Consider the following 18,157-nt stretch of genomic DNA (forward strand, 5'->3'; position numbering starts at 1 on the left):
ACATTATTTACAACAGCAGCCAAACCTTGACAACGACTGGTTCTTTTCAGAACACTATTCAAAAGAGATTTACACCTACCGAAAACCTCCCCTCAGCAATTCAACCGTAAAGAAACTCCGTGGATACCTTTGAACCCTGGCCTGTTTTTCTGTCAACAACTTTAGGTAACGCAGCTTATTATAAAACATCACTACATGTATACGTTATAAAAAGCCACAATGGAGCGTAAAGAAATACTGGTACACCCCCAATAATAGTTTATAACTACATTGGCTACGGTGCGTAGTTTCGAATAAACATTCACAAACAGCAGGCTACGGGTTTTTTTCGTGGGATAATTGTGAGGGTTGGTGTAGCTCTATAGAAATTCCCAACGGTATAAAGGCACTTCTCACTTGGTGTATCCCAACAAACGCATAAAATAACAAGCCTGTGGAAATTTGGGCTAAATTTGTAGTTGAAGTTGCAATAAAACACCCTTTAAAAATTATTGTACTTTTAGATAGGAACAAAAGGCTTCTCACACCAATAGTCTATTATTATTTTAGTGAGAAATTACATCTTTCTCAAAAACTACCTTACCTCAGAGGGAACCGTTTCTCACAATGTTTTATACTATCAACAGCTCTCCGTTGCTCGTTACCAAGTGAGGTTTTATGCTAATACATATTTGAGTAATTACCAACAGTGTCCACTGCCTTGAATATTGCAGTCCATGTTTTAAAAACACTCTGGGAAATCGAAGGACATTAGAAATACGCCGTTTGTGTTTAAAAGAAATGTATATCTTCTTCGACTGCTGTGAATCAGACTTAGACCCTGTCTAAATAAGTTCGTCAAAAAAAGTTTCAAAACGTAGAAGCCTACATTTGAATTTACTGAACAGCCTAAATCAATTTGATTAATGGATCGGTTGTCGACACATTGTGTCTTGTGAAATGCAAGCCACATATCTTTCCATTTCCTAGAAGAAGAAAACAATTCTTTGAATATTTGTTTAGACTTGATGAGAGCAACCTCAACCATAATATCTTTTAAAGCACTGTACACTATTGGTAATAGATACATTATAATTGTTAGCATAAAAACTTTGGTTGCGAGCAATGGAGAGTAACACATTGTCAGAAACGGCTCCCTCTGAAAAAGTAGCTTTTGAAAAAGAAGTAATTTCTAACTAAAATAAAGAGACCTCAGGTGAGGTCTCAAATTCAAGGCATCTGAATGCACACAACTTGTGCGACAAGGGCATTTTTTCTTCCACAATTCTCTCGCAACTTCAACTCGTGTTAAAAACAAATTTAACCATGCAAAGAAGGCTATTCTACTGCGATCACTGACTTAGAATAAATATGTTCGTCAAACAAAAGTTCAAGATGCAGTATTTGTATTTACGGAACAGCCTACTCCATCAGGTCTTTCCCCATGAATACAAATTACAGACTAAATCAATTTGCTTTGGTTGTGTACACATTTGTTTTTTGCAATGCAAGCCACTGATCTGTCCATGTCCTTGCACAAATTTTCTGGGAAAATTCTCTCTCAAAAACTACGTTACTGCAGAGGGAGCCGTTTCACACAATGTTTTAAACTATCAACAGCTATCAAAGTACGTTTTTATGCTAACAATTATTTTGGGTAATTACCAATAAGTGTAAAGTTCCTTTAAATGTGGTCTGTAAGGTTTGTTTAAAGACAGTGGACACTATTGGTAATTGTCAGAGACCAGTCTTCTTACTTGGTTTATCTCATCATATGCATAAAATAACAAACCTGTGAAAATTTGAGCTCAATCGGTCATCGAAGTTGCGAGATAATAATGAAAGTAAAAACACCCTTGTCACAACGGAGTTGTGTGCTTTCAGATGCTTGATTTCAAATTCTAAATCTGAGGTCTCGAAATCAAATTCGTGGAAAATGACTTCTTTCTCGAAAACTAACGTTACTTCAGAGGGAGCCGTTTCTCACAATGTTTTATACTACCAACCTCTCTCTATTACTCGATACCAAGTAAGGTTTTATGCTAATAATTATTTTGAGCAATTACCAATAGTGTACACTGCTTTTAAGTTCTGCGACTCATTTATAAAAAATGATGTTGGTTGGCCTATGGCATATTTATTTGATAGGGCTATACTCTTTCATCAGAACATGAATTGAAACGTGACCGAATCATCAGAGGCAGACATCAAAAACATGCGGGTTTGTAGTAATGTACAATATTTCAAAGAGGAACTGCTGTGCCAGTCAAAAAGTCAAATTCAAATCCATGCTTAAATGTAATAAAAATACATTTAATGAACTGAAAATCTTCTGTACAAAAATGTCCTAACATTATGATTGAAACGTGTCCAGTGTCTTTTGGTAATTGTCAAAATTGTAGCTCAATCGGTCATCGAAGTTGCGAGATAATAATGAAAGAAAAAACACCCTTCTCACACGAAGTTGTGTGCTTTCAGATGCTTGATTTCGTGACCTCAAATTCTAAATCTGAGGTCTCGAAATCAAATTCGTGGACAAATACTTCTTTCTCGAAAACTACGTCACTTCAGAGGGAGCCGTTTCTCACAATGTTTTATACTATCAACAGCTCTCAGTTATTAATTACCAAGTGAGGTTTTATGCTGATAATTATTGAGTAATTACCATTAGTGTCCACTGCCTTTAAACAATCGAACGGTTTCAAAAACCTAAGGTTTCACTTCGCCTAAAACAATGTTCTTTTCTTTTCTTAATCTTGTTCTATGTTGTTATTATTATATAGTATTTTGAACGTTATGTGCTCTTGAACAGACTGGTCCTGAAAAGAGCACAATATGAATGCAATAAACTATTAATTAATTTTTTGTTCTCCTGTTTTCCTCTCCAGGGGAACTACAGTTGTTGTGTACATCCTATCCCTTCTTGGACTTATTGGTTTTACTTTCACATTAAAACTTGGAAATATTTGGATTGTGTTCGCTATTTCTGCATTCTTAGGGTAAGTTTTATAATTGAAATTATTTCATAATTCCCACTTTGGGATATCAATAGAGCTCATTACTTTTTCCAGTTGTAGTTCATTTACCATGTCATTTACTAGATAATATAGACCGGCTTTATCAAGGATTTGGCCATGTTAATTTTACTATGTAACTCATTGTAACCAAACTGAGGCTGGACGAAATTATAGTCTGGTACCGTGTTTGTGCAATGATTGTTAGCATACATTACTGTTATGGAAACAGGGAACATGACCAAGATGGTGATAGCATGATAAAGGTCTGTAGTATAGTGCAATTCAAACAAATTTAGCTTTTGATAAAGACTCTGCTAGGGTCGATAAAGACTCTGCTAGGGTCGATAAAGACTCTGCTAGGGTCGATAAAGACTCTGCTAGGGTCGATAAAGACTCTGCTAGGGTCGATAAAGACTCTGCTAGGGTCGATAAAGACTCTGCTAGGGTCGATAAAGACTCTGCTAGGGTCGATAAAGACTATGTTATGGTCAAAACATCAGGCCATTAACTATTTTTTTGCATTTACAGGGCTGTATGCTTCATTTTTGAAAGGGCAAGGGCACCAAGGCATTTCCGTCTTGGTAAAGGGCACCCTATGATGAAATTGCAAATTTGTACTGGAGCATTTCAAGGGCACCAAGGCAATGACCAGGGGACACGGAGGCAATCGCCTTCGTTGCCTCCGTGAAGTATCAGGCCTGCATTTATAATAATAATGGGCATTGATAATGCGCAGGTATCCATCTAAAGATGCTCATGGCGCAGTGAACACCCAGCAGGGTGGATATGTGCGCATTACAAGTCTTATTATTATTATTATTATTATTAGTGACACAATAAACAGGGAAAATTTATGACATCCTCATTAGATGAGTCTTGAGGGGAAGTTTTGAACAAAGCTATTGATGGAGAAAGTTTATACAGTAAGTCCTTTTGGTTGGTAAGCAGTATGGTTTACAACAGCTAGTTTTATTTTCTCAATTTAATTTAATTCAATTTATTGGTCCTACAACTTAGGAAAATTTCCTTGCATAATGCAACACAACAAAAAATTTTTGTCCACACAAACAGAATTACACTTAACATAAAATACATACATTTAACAACATCTTAGCCGGAAGTAATTAACGTCTTAGCTGATCACTCATTGAGGAGACGGACAGAGTATGGTATGAAGGAGTTGAGGTACCTGTTTGTTTTGAATTGAAGTGACTGTTATCTCCTACCACTCCAGCCTTTAATAGTCTGATGAAAAATGTGTGTAATGGAAGTTGGATGTTACAACAAGATTTTAGTTAAACTGTACATGCAGTTGATTTGAAATAACATATTGTATGTTATTTCAAAATAACACATGGTATGTTACTTCAAATTAGCATGTGGTACATGTACAGTATGTTATTTAAAGTTGGGTATTTATTATTTATAGAATAACTTGTGGATCTATAAACAAATTGACACTATGTTATTGTTATTGTTGGTTTGTGTTTTTTTGTGGGTTTTTTTTTTAGGGGGGGGGGTAGAAATTACATTAAATTTCCGCTGTACAAAAATACAGGCATTTCAGCGAAAACATAAGGTTGATTTGTACAAGAAAAAAACCTCTTGGATATATCAACATGAACAATTTAACATTCATGTTATTGTTGTGGTGCTGGTGGTTTTTGCGGGTGAACTTTGAAGTTACATGTAATTTCCATTTAGCAAAAAAAACAGGCTTTTCAGCAAAAACATCAGGTTGATTTTTACAAGAACCTCTTGGATATATTTATAAACAAATTGAAATTAATGTTGTTGTTATTGTGGTGGTGTTTTTGGGCTAAGTTTAGAAATTACATGCTAATTCCACACTGTACAAAAATAAAGGCTTTTCAGTGAAAATATCAAATTTGTACTAACAAAACCTTAACTCTTTCATAATTTTCTTTCATTATAACTCAAAAAACATCGACGACTGATTGAGCTCAAATTTTCACAGGTTTGATATTTTATGCATATGTTGAGATACACCAACTGTGAAGACTAGTCTCGACAATTACCAATAGTGTCCAGTGTCTTTTAATAGATGTCGGAATCCCACCAAGTGATATGCCTGTGATATTTTTTTTCACAGGACTCCGAAAAGTACTGAGTCTACAGTGCTACCACACACCGGTGGATGGGTAAAAACCAAAACTAGTATAAAATAACATGTGATATGTTATTTCAAGTTAGGAAAATATTTTTTATAGAACTCTTGGATCTATAAACAAATTGACATTGTTATTTGTTTTTGTGTGGGGAGGGTGCACCTAGGAATTACATTCTGATTTCACTGTACAAAAATACTGGCTTTTCAGCGAAAATATCAGGTTTAAAGTACAAACAAACAAATTAACAAAAAGTTCCTTTAAGTGTAAATAGACTATTAAAATACGATACGATTTGATAAGCAATCATATTGTATGTGTTATTTTATTTCCTTATCAAATGAACAATGGTAACGTCAATATTGTTCATCCAGCTGTCTTCTTCGCTTAAGCATTAATAATTAATTTGAATTTCAATAGAGATGTAAACATGAATTATGAACACGCAAAAGGGGTCAGTAGAAATATCATTATTTATTTAAACAATGAGCAGCAGTTTTGAAAATATGGAATTTGCATCAGAATGCAATGTGTGAGGAAGATGTCAAATATCTGTTATTTACATTAAAGACATTGGACACTATTGGTAATTGTCAAAGACCAGTCTTCTCACTTGGTGTATCTCAACATATGCATGAAATAACAAACCTGTGAAAATTTCAGCTCAATTGGTCATCGAAGTTGCGAGATATATATCAAAGAAAAAAACACCCTTGTCACACAAAGTTGTGTGCTTTCAGATGCTTGATTTCGAGACCTCAAGTTCTAAACTTGAGGTCTCGAAATCAAATTTGCGGAAAATTACTTCTTTCTCGAAAACTACATCACTTCAGAGGGAGCCGTTTCTCACAATGTTTTATACTACCAACCTACTCCCAATTACTCGTCACCAAGTAAGGTTTTATGCCAATAATTACTTTGAGTAATTACCAATAGTGTCCACTGCCTTTAAACGTGACTGTAAATAATGGTTTTATTTTTTTGTATTTGTTTGTTTATTTTTTTAAGTTAAATGAACACATTAGGGATCAATTACAGGGAAAATAGTTAAACATATTAAAACAAGTAGATCAAGACGATTCGCTGAGCTGCTTAAGCACACACAAAAAGCTAATCAAAACAAAAATATGCTTACCAGAATAAGAGTATCAGCCAAGAAAATGTCATCTACACCAATTGTGACTGAAATGCTGCTCATTTTTGCTAAGCAGGAAACTGTTTTAATAAGCGGCTCTGTGAAACTGGGTCCATTTTAACAGAGCTGCTTAGGATAAGCAGAAAATTATGCTTAATAGCAACTTTCTGCTGAGCAAAAATAAGCTGGACACCCGTCACTTATTACACATGTGACATGGTATAATATGCAAAATTTTGCTAACCGGAATAAGGTAACCAGCCATCCTTATTCCAGTTAGCCAAATTATGCTCAACAAGTTGTTGTACTTAGGCAGCTCTATGAGATTTTGGGTCCAGGTGGGTGGAAACTCTGCCCAAAAGGTTTCATGCGAAATGTTGATATTGTATTGCTTTTACCTGAATAGGTTTTTCATGACTGGTTATCAACCTGCCGTCGATTTCACAAAGAGTTAGGACTCGTCTTATCTCGAGTTAGGACGAGTAACTCTTCCTAACTTAGGATTAATCTTAAGGTCTGCATGCTACAGTGCAGGGTTGGGACTCGTCCTAAGTCCTAAGATTAGTCTTAGGTTAGGAAGAGTTTTGTGAAATCGACGGCTGTAGGATTTGGATATGGGCACAGCAGGGTGAAAACTCTGCCCAAACAGATTTCATGGGAATTGTTGATCTTAATTTGTTTGTATCATTTGATTTTATCTGGATAGGTTTTCATGACTGGTTGTCTACCTCTGGGGTATGAGTTTGGGCTGGGAGGGTGAAAACTCTGCCCAAAAAATTAAAACTCTGGTGTTTCTGATCAGCAGAGTGTGGGTTCTGATCAGCAGAGTGTGACACTTGTGTCCTTAAGCAAGACTCTTAACCATTGCTTCGTCCTTCCGATGGGACATAAAGCCATTGGTCCCATGTGTTGTGTAACGCAAGTAAAAGAACCATGTGCACTTATCGAAAAGAGAAGGGGTTCACCCCGGTTTTCCTGGCTGTGGCTGCTGTATGTGCCGTAGCACCTTGTAAACCCTTAAGGGGCTACATAGTTGGGTCTCAGAATTCATCACTGTAATAACCTATCTTTCTGAAAGTTTGTACATACTCAGCGCCTTGAGTACCTTGTTTGGTGATACGTGATATAAGATTTCAATATTATTTATTGATTCATTTTGATTTTGTTATTTACTTTTCCCCTGATAGGTTTTTCATGACTGGTTATCAACCTGTAGGATTTAAATATGGGCACAGCAGGGTGAAAACTCTGCCCAAACAAATTTCATGGGAATTGTTGATCTTAATTTGTTTGTATTATTTACTTTTCCCCTGATAGGTTTTTCATGACTGGTTACCTACCTCTAGGGTTTGAGTTTGCAGCTGAGCTGACCCACCCAGAACCTGAAGGTACTTCATCTGGAATGCTCAATGCTTCCGCCCAGGTAGGACATTGTTGTGTTTGATTGCAGGGGATTGTGAAGACCGAGTTCACAGGGCCCGATTTCATACAGCTTGTAGTAAGCCCAAAAACTTGCTGACAGAAAAAAAAATCATGCAGGAAAAAAGGGTACCATTCTTTCAAACACAATAGGTTGGTTTGTGTTTGTGTTTGTTCTCAAAAACTGAAAAATATGGGCATTAATACTTTCCCCAAAACTTGGTTTGTCCCAGTATCACTCTGTTCACATTGCAGATGATTTACACTTGGAAGATTTATAATTCATAACTCTTCTCAGTTCACAAACTCATGCTTTCCTAATATCAAAGTTCACTCACTCCACTCCCCCCCCCCACAACAAGAACATCCCTCATCATCAGGACCCCCCCCCCCTCCACTCGAAAACCATGCCTCTCCTCTTGCTGACTAATAAATGGTTAAATCCATCAAATGGTCCCTAAAATTATCCTTGCCCCCCCCCCCTCCAAATGAAAATGTCTAGTTATGCCATTGTTTATGACCTATATTGATCATGACCATTATTGACCCCAAGCCTTTGACACCCTGTCTACCTTAAAGCTAAATATGATGGTTTTAATTAGTTAGTCCGGTAGGAATCGATTGTTTCAGCAATTTGCTCAATGACCTACAATCACCCAAGCCTTTGACACCCAGTATACCTTGAGGCTAAATATGATTGTTTTAGTTGGTCAGTCCAAGAGGAAGCCACACTTAGGTCATTGCTCATGATCTATATTAAAGGCACTGGACACTATTGGTAATTACTCCAGATATATATTAGCGTAAAAAACTTATTTGGTTACAAGCAACCGAGAATTGCTGACAGTATAAACCGAGAATTGCTTACAGTATAAAACATTGGGAGAAACAACTCCCTCTGAAGTAACATAGTTTTTGAGAAAAAAAGTAACTCATCCCTAAAATATTTCTAATCCGAGAGACTTCAGAACTATAAAGCCTTTTTCAGGCATCTGAAAGTACACAAATTTGTGCAAACAAGAGTGTGTTTTGTTTCATTATGTTCTTGCAACTTCGACATCCAATTGAGTCCAAATTTTCACAGATTTTGTTACTTTATGCATATGGGATACACCAAGTGAGAATACTGGTCTTTGACAATTACCACATGGTGTACAGGGGTCGATTTCACAAAGACTTTTAGGACTAGTCCTAACTTAGGACTAGTCCTGACTTTGGACTAGTCCTGACTTTGGACTAGTCCTGACTTTGGACTAGTCCTGACTTTGGACGAGTCCTAACTTGGGACTAGTCCTGACTTTAGGACTAGTCCTAAGTTAGGACTAGTCCTAACTTAGGACTAGTCCTAACTTAGGACTAGTCCTGACTTTAGGACTAGTCCTAGGAGATTATATATACTAAAGGTTAATCCCAAGTTAGGGCGATAAGACTAACTTTACTCTTTGATCATTATCAAACATGTCTATTGCTTTAAAGCCATTGGACACTTTCAGAACAGAAAACAAAATTCACAGATTTACAAATAACTTACAGGGTTTACAGAAGGTAATGGTGAAAAACTTGTCTTGAAATATTATTCCATGAAATGCTTTACTTTATGAGAAAACATTAAAACAGTATCAATTCTCGATATCGAGAATTACGGATTTCTTTTAAACACATGTCATGACACGGCGAAACGTGCGGAAACGAGGGTGGGTTTTCCAGTTATTTATTCCCGACTCCGATGACCGATTGAGCCTAAATTTTCACAGGTTTGTTATTTTATATATAAGTTGTGATACACGAAGTGTGGGCCTTGGACAATACTGTTTACCAAAAGTGTCCAATGGTAACCCAACTTCCTTGAAGCTAAAGCTTGATTGTTTTAACTTAGTTACTCCTGTAAGATTTCACCTGACCATAACCACACCCATCTGCTAATGACTCACCCTTCACAATATTCTTTGTTTTTTCCTTGACAGACTTTTGGCATTGTCTTTACACTCTCCATGGGGAAAATAGTGACTGACTTCGGAACATATGGCGGGAATCTCTTTCTATGTGCAGCCATGGTGATTGGCTGCATTCTTACAAGTAAGTCAAACACCTCTCAGGCCTGATACTCAACGGAGGCAATGAAGGCGATTGCCTCCGTGCCTCCTGGTCATTGCCTTGGTGCCCTTGAAAGTATACAGTAGGAATTTGTAACTTCCTCATAGTGTGCTCTTTGCCAACGAAAAAATGCCTTGGTGCCCTTGCCTTCTTCAAAAATGAAGCATACAGGCCTAGGCTCTCCATGACCGGTACCACTGGTTCAAAATTTCTTCCAAACTTTAAGGCGCCAATGGTGAAATTCAGTTTTGTGACCCATTCATTTTTCAATTGAAAAAGTCCTTCTAAAAATGGAAACAAGTTTACAATTCTTTAACCTTGTATAAAAATGGTGTAAATGCCACTGTGTTCGATACCCTCAAACATGTTCAAGAGCAAATTTTGCTCAAAATCCAACATTCGATGACGTCACATTTCGTATACCGGTACTGTACATATTTGTGCGGAAAATGTTCAGTTCGTTTCTTTATTTTGATGTGTTTGAAGCAAAATAGCATTGAATTTCACCTTTTGATTGGTGCAAAAATTCCTCTTTGGGTAAATGTACCCAAGTCCTTTGTGGTTTAGTATTTGATATTTTAGTATTTTCTCTTTATTCCAATAAAATTGGGCCCTGGACTATGGAAGTGGCCATCATGAAAACAACTGTGTTAGTATCGAACTGAGATTCTGTTATTGTTCTTATTCTGTAGTGTTCATCAAATCTAACTTACGGAGGCAAGAGGCTGAAAGAGTGAGTATTTTGGTTTTCTTTTAAACATATCCTTAAAAGACAACCTAGTTTGCTAGGTTACTTTTGCGGTAACAGTTCTACGCTGTAAATACCAGTGTTACATACATGTACTCTATGTTGTATCAAAGCCAAGAGGTTAAGTGCATCGGACCGAACTTCTGGTAGCAAAGTCATCAGGGTGTGGGTTCGAATCCAGGACATGAAGTTTGTGTCCTTGTGTCACTTAACCACCCAAGAGTAATTGGTTTCTTTGAGGGCAGAGATGGTTTTGTGAATGGTTAAAGGAACACGTTGCCTTGGATCGGACGAGTTGGTCGTTAAAAAGCGTTTGTAACCGTTTTTCATAAAATGCATGGTTAGAAAGATGTTTTAAAAGTAGAAAACAATGATCCACACAATTTGCCTCAAAATTGCGTGGTTTTCCTTTCACTTTGCGAGTCAAAAATTTGACTCCCATAAATGGCCGACTGTGTTAGTCGACAAGGTAAAAGGAAAACCGTGCAATTTCGAGGCATGTTTGTGTGGATCATTGTGTTCTACTTTTACAACATCTTTCTACCCATGTGCATTTTATAACAAACGGTTACAAACGCTTTTCACAGACCAACTCGACTGATCCAAGGAAACGTGTTCCTATAAGCATAGTGCGCTACATATACTCCCCAGGGAGCTGAGATGATTTAAGGAATGAAATAAACGGCACGGGTAAGCTTGGGCGATACCGATTTATTTTATTCACAAAGCATCGCCGACAATATATCGCAATATTCGATATAATCGTGATTAATGAAATTTGACATCATTAGTCTTAAAACTCCAAGTGAAAGTTGTAGAAGAGACAGTCCTAGCATAAGAGAGGTGTTCTAATGACCTATTCTTCTGGTTTTACTCCAAACCTATGGGGTGCAAGATGTCTCAGCTAGCAAATACATCGCGATATTCAATCGATATATCGATATATCGCGATTATCGCGATATATCGATATTTCGATTAAAACCAAATCCATCCGATATTAATATCGCGATATTCGATAATATCGTGATATCTCCCAAGCTTAGGCACAGGGACTTAGGTAATAATGTTGGAAGCACCATGAGTATCTCTGAGTGACATAGTAATAGAGCGCTATAGATGCCACGATTATTATACAAGGGGTTTCGTCCTTAAAGCCGAAACGCCTTTTGTTTTCGTCCAGAAATATACTTTTAAGTAAGCATTACTGTTTTTAATACTAGGCTTTTCCCATATGTTATGGATTATTTTTGTAATGAAACAATCTATGTGTACATATAACTGTCCTACCAGCCCCCGATTTCACGAAGCGCTGCGACGTGTCGCAAGTGCAAGTTGCGACCGGTTACACGTCGTAAGTTGCGATGCGTATAAATCGATTTCATCAAAGTTACAATGCGTCGGATACGACGCAAGTTCCTTGACGAGGAAGAACACGTCGTAAGTTACGACTACCCAAAGGGTTGTTTTTATTAAGAGTGAAAATAGTTTGTAGTGCGACTCGTCGCGCTTACGACGTGTTTGGTGAAATGGACTGTGGAACTCGTCGCAGCCGCGACGTGTCTTAGGTATGCGACGCATCGCAAACCCTACGATGCGTCGCTACTTGCGATGAGTTTCGTGAAATCGGGGGCAGTACAAGTTATATATAACTCATTTTTGGAAAACTGTGTATTGTATATTTGTACAAAACCAAAAGCTCTCAACAAATTACACTTTTCAAAATGAGTCACATTTTAGTTTCCTAAAACATACAAACTTTTTTTCATATAAAAATTATTTTACGAAGAGTAATTCCAGAGTACTTCCACTGTAAATAAAAAGTAGTTGGTAGGCCCCATATCTAATTCTGTGAGACCCCTTTACGAATAGGAACTAGCTATGCATTCTAGGATAGGACGCGATGTTCGGGGATGTTCGTCACTCATAGCATACTGTACGTGCATAGTTTACTCGCAAACTGTCCCAAAATGCATCATAGTCACAACTTCCAGAGTGCCTTTTGGCGACCCTAACCAAAGCCCAACTGACTCAACAAGTCGGTTACTGGTTGGTCTGAACAACATTGCGCTCAATCGAACACGCGCAAACGCTCCAAAAATGCATCATAGTCACAACTTCCGGAGTGCCTTTTGGCGACCCAAACCAAAGCCCAACTGCCTCAACAAGTCGGTTACTGGTTGGTCTGAACAACATTGCGCTCAATCGAACACGCGCAAACGCTCAATCGATGACCAATGTTTCAGGTTGGGGGGGGTCCCCAAAATGCATCCCTGTAAAGGGGTCTATGGCAAGCTTGCTGTATTGCGCAATCACTGCTATGTATCCGAGATTGCGCCTCATACTGCTATGATGATAGGCTATTGCATGGAACGCGAAGGAAGACTGTAAAAACGTTCTTGTCCCACGTTCTTGTACCACCACTATACAGTCTTTACAACAAATCGCTCCATATTGCATGATTGTGGCATGTCAAAAAATGTCCTTTTATTTTTAGCAGCCCGTAATAGAAGATAAATAAGGCACTTTGGAAAAGTAATCCACTACTTGATATGCCAGGTATGACTATTTATTGCTCATTTTTTTCTCAAGGGTTGAAAACTTCAAAATACTCAAGTTTTAAAGGGTTTGGTACCTTTTGTATATCAAGTTTTTGGCCATGACATGAATCCCTACTCACTGTGAGAGAAGATGTTTTTAGTATAACCAAGAGAAGTTTCAACTTTGAGGGGAGTTTTGAGGGGGAAAAAAAGTGAAAATCCCAGAGCAATGTTTTCAGGAGAGTCACGTAAATTTTTGTATCACTGAGACGAGAGTTTATTTTGTGAAATTGCTTTACTCATTTCTCAAAAAACTACAGCACCTCAGCTAGCTATATTTTAATGGCAGTGGACACTATTGATAATTTCTCAAAATAATTATTAGCATAAAACCTTACTTGGTGATGAGTAATGGGGGGGGGGGGGGGGTTGATAGTAAAACATTGTGAGAAACAGCTCCCTCTGAAGTGACATAGTTTTCGAGAAACAACTAATTTTCCACGAATTTGATTTCGAGACCTCGGATTTAGAATTGAGGCCTAGAAATCAACCATCAGAAATCAACCATCTGAAAGCACACAACAGGGTGTTTTTTCTTTCATATTATCTCGCAACTTCGAAGACCAATATGAGCTCAAATGTTCACAGGTTTGTTATTTTATGCATACGTTGAGATACACCAAGTGAGCAGACTGGTCTTTGACACATACCAATAGTGTCCAGGGTCCTTAAAGGGAAGCTGTCTACCATCATTATCTTCAACCCGTGCAAGTGTTGTGTAAATCTGTGCAAGTTTGTGTTTTGTGTTGTACAAAAAGTACCCAAACCCCTTACAGTTTTTTGCATGAGATAATTTCGATCCTTCGTATTTCTATTCTGCCCCTTGTCCCCATAAAGCTCTGCATCGCAACCTTGCTAACCTTAATCTCCTGTATTGGCTCCTACAACTCAACCAAATAAGCAGTTTGCATGTTAGATTTGAATATTGTTTAGAATTTCAGGAGTCCATGGCATCTATTGCCTTGGTCTTTGCCTTGGTGCCCCTTTAAAAGCTTCACATAGGCTTCACACCCATGGGGTGACAGGTCTTTTTCTTCAGCTGCGCCACGCATCTGGAACTCTCTACCCCTTTACTCTCTACTCTAAAACAACCCCTGGAGTACTTCTCCAAAACTTTGCTAGAACTCATACTTAAAGTCCAAACTCCTATAACCAGTGTTGTAGTACTCAAACTCCCCAAGTACTATGTGAGTACCATTTTGATACTACTCAAACTTTGCTAGCACTCATTCTGCAAATCTTATGTACATAAAGTTGCTACCACCTTCACCACCTTTAGAAAAACAACTTTCACAGGTTGGTTTTACTGCCAAACATCTACATTTACATAGGAGTTAAATAACCAAAAGGTTCCCTCTAATATCCAAAGGTTTACGTTCCCTTAAAGTACTCTCACTCCAACTCGTACTGGGAGATCCAAGTACTTGGCACTCAACTGCTGGACTTGGTCTGTGGATGTCAGAATACTTGGTACCCGGACACTTGTACTCACACTTGTACTCGAGTACTAATCAGCTACCCAAGTACTCAGCAGTACTTATACTTCCCGAAAAGTACTTGACTATCCATGTTCCAAACCATCAAAGAAGCCAACCAACTTTTCACCAACATTTTAAGAAATTTTTGAAATTTCATTGGTTTCAAACAGCTTTTCAGTAATTTTTCCTTTCTTTTATTTCCCTTCATTTTACTGTTCCCTCTTCCCTCTGATGTTTGTTCTCTGTTCATGCGCTTTGAGAACCTTATTAGGTGGATATTGGGCAATATAAATAATATTTATTGTTATTATTATTATTTATAACTTGTCATTCTGGATTCATATCAAATTCTCATTCCTGTTTGTAGATGCACGATTTCCAAGCGATTCCTACGGAGATTGACGAGAAACAGAAGGAAGCCGAGCTCAGAGGACTCAGCACTGACGTCTGATAAATCAAAAGAACGTCTGTGTTTTATAACACGCCATTATAATACGGTCAAGAATATAGTCAACAGAAGGAAGCAAGGCTGAGGAGACTGAGCACCGACGTCTGAAAACGGTCAAAGTACGGGTTCCTCTTACGAGGGTCAAAGATGTCTTCCGTGTTCCCTATGGGTTACAGAACAGTCTACTCATCTAGATTAAACTAAAGGGCGTTGTGAAGAAATAAACATTTCATGGTTTTTAATGTTGTATCTGAATTTGCCGCAGTAATTTGAGGGTGGGGAGAACCAAATTTACATGGTGTAAAACATCTAAAACAAACTGTTTCTTTTATTGTGGCTATTCTTATTATTGTTTCTATTATTTATATTGCCAACAACATATAGACAGTCAAAATAGACTGAAATTGAGATGCAAGGACATTAGCAGTAAAAACGCCCTTGTACGGTAAAAAATATTACCAATCAGGCCTGGAATTTCATCTTTGAGAGGGCAAGGCCATTTTCATTTTGCAATGGTCACTTCCATGGAAAATTCTTTGGGAAACTATTGAAAGGGGCACTGAGGCCAAAACCATGCAGGAGCAACGGATGGGCCTCCCTGGCCTCCCAGGAATTCCAGGCTTGCACATTGACAAATAACTTCAGCGAGTGACTTGATTACAACATCTTGACAGGAGACTACACAATGATTGTATTAAACAGTCAATTAAGGATGATCTCAAATATTTAGATATTACAGTTTTCTAACAGCTGCAGTCCATAGGAAACATAACAAATATAACGAGTCTCTTACCTCACGTTAAAACATGGTAAAAATGGGTTTTCTCCACAACGCTCCAAGCCAAATTTCTGAAAAACGTGGGGTCAAACAAACCCGCGCGACAAAGGAATCGTGACGTCAGTGGAGGCTATTTGGTGTGGAAATGCCAAAGCTGGAGAACTGTGTTCAAAACCAATGGGGGAAATTCGTCACTGGCGTCCAGGGTCATTATAATAAATAAGCCGTGTTCGACTCTCGGCTGAAAAAGCCGCGCGGCCGGGTGCATTTTTGACTCGAGATATATATTACTAAATGCAAATTTTGAGAGTAAAATGGTTATTAACCGGTATCTGCGATGTCTATTTGGCCATAAAAAGGTAATAGTTGACATATTGAGATCATCCTTTATTGGCTCTTTAACACTATGCCATTACAAACTGTACACAAATGCAGACAGAGTTGTTTGTGATGCAATATGTATGCTTGACCCCAAGGATCAAACCGTGATGAGCATCACAAATGCAAAGTAATTTCATTCACAGATTAAAGGAACACGTTGCCGCCTTTGATTGGGCAATTTGGTTAGTACAAATTGAGTTTCTTGTGAAATGAATAAGGTTGGAAAGATATTTTTAATGAACCACACAAATATGCCTTGAGATTGTGTGATGGAGGTATTGTGCTACTACTGAAATGTCATTACTTTTATGCCATGGCATTAAAGGGACACGTTGCCTCGGATTGGGCAATTTGGGCTATTAAAAGGGTTTAAAATCGCCCTTTTAAAAATAAAAATATGGTTGGGAAGATGTTTAAAAGTAGACTATAAAGATCCACATAAATAGGCCTCAAAAGTGTGTGGTTTTCCTTTTACTTCATGAACTTATACGGTCTGCCATTTTGTGGATTCAAAACATTGGTTGTTATACAAAAATGGCGAATTATGTTCGTTCACAATAAAAGGAAAACTACACAATTTCAAGGGGTAATTGTGTGAACCATTTTCTGCTTTTAAAACATTTTTCAGACCATGGTTATTTCTTAACAAATGATTTCAAAACCTTTTTATAGCCCACATCCGAGGCAACGTATCCCTTTAAAGAAACTGGACACTATTGGTAATTTTCAAAGACCAGTCTTCTCACTTGGTGTATCTCAACATATGCCTAATATAACAAACCTGTGAAAATTTGAGCTGGTCATCAAATTTGAGATAATAATGAAAGAAAAAACACCCTTGTCACACGATGTTGTGTGCTTTCAGATGCTTGATTTCGAGACCTCAAATTCTCAATCTAAGGTCTCGAAATCAAATTCATGGAAAATTACTTTCTCGAAAACTACGTCACTTTAGAGGGAGCCGCTTCTCACAATGTTTTATACTATCAACCTCTCCCCATTGTTATAACACTGCTCTAGAATTGCGGGGGTCGTGGGTTCGAATCCCACCCGAGTAACATGCCTGTGATATTTTTTCACAGGACTCGGGAAAGTACTGAGTATACAGCGCTAACACACATCGGTGTATGGGTAAAAACCAAAAATTAATATTCTCCCCATTACTCGTCACCAAGTAAGGTTTTATGCCAATATTATGATATTTTGAGTAGTTACCAATAGTGTCCACTGCCTTTAATGCCATGGCATGATAGAACTACATTCTAGAAAAGCAACAACATACCAGTAGAAACACAAAGCTTCTAAATTATTTACTAGTTTTATGAGTGTACACAAATATTGTGTGACAAGGTTATTTTTTTTGATATTGACCTATTATCATTTACCACATGCTCATGTACATGTAAATGTACTTATCATGTATTGTGCACTATATTTTTAATGTAGATGGCCACCATAACTAACCCGCCCTTTTAATCCATAATAATAATAATAATAATAAATAATAATAATACAAATTAAAATATTCCTTGATAAAGTGGTTTAGTAGGAGATTTTTTCATTATTTTTTTGCAAATTACTTTAACAACTTAAAGGTGCGAGCTGCATGAAAATATTATACGAGTTATTGCTTTTAGAGATTTTATTTTGTTATATATTTAAAGTTAAATGTTTGTATAATAAACATCTGCTCATATTTTTAGTCTACACTATTGATTTTGTTTATATATTGTATGTATTAAAATAGTTTGCATTATTTAACAAATTTTGTTATAAACACAAACAAATTTAATGCAAGTGTCAAACACCCCGCCATTTTACTACTCAACTTTGAAGAAAACTGTTAACCTTTTAAGACCACCATTGTACGTTCTTAACATTTGCAAACAATAATATTAAAGAAATTGTATTCTGTGATGCATTAAAAATTATTTAGTTACCTTTGGTTCATTG

General features: G+C 37.3%; 1 protein-coding gene across 3 annotated transcripts in view; it reads left to right on the top strand.

The window, feature by feature from the left end:
* The window catches only part of LOC117291757 (feline leukemia virus subgroup C receptor-related protein 2-like), a 28,760-nt gene extending 12,939 nt beyond the window's left edge, over window positions 1-15,821 (top strand). Inside the window, exons 7-12 of one of the 3 annotated variants that reach the window (XM_033773653.1) lie at window positions 2,868-2,978; window positions 7,578-7,683; window positions 9,644-9,755; window positions 10,466-10,506; window positions 13,017-13,078; window positions 14,965-15,045. In XM_033773653.1, the coding sequence (XP_033629544.1) occupies window positions 2,868-2,978; window positions 7,578-7,683; window positions 9,644-9,755; window positions 10,466-10,506; window positions 13,017-13,040 (394 nt within the window). In that variant the 3' untranslated portion in view covers window positions 13,041-13,078; window positions 14,965-15,045. Of the gene's footprint in view, window positions 1-2,867; window positions 2,979-7,577; window positions 7,684-9,643; window positions 9,756-10,465; window positions 10,507-13,016; window positions 13,079-14,964 lie in introns of all 3 variants that reach the window. The other 2 variants (XM_033773654.1, XM_033773652.1) reach the window with 2 other exon arrangements.
* Window positions 15,822-18,157: the final 2,336 nt, after the last annotated feature.

Source organism: Asterias rubens, chromosome 6 (genome assembly GCF_902459465.1).
Source record: "Asterias rubens chromosome 6, eAstRub1.3, whole genome shotgun sequence".
NCBI lineage: Eukaryota > Metazoa > Echinodermata > Asteroidea > Forcipulatida > Asteriidae > Asterias > Asterias rubens.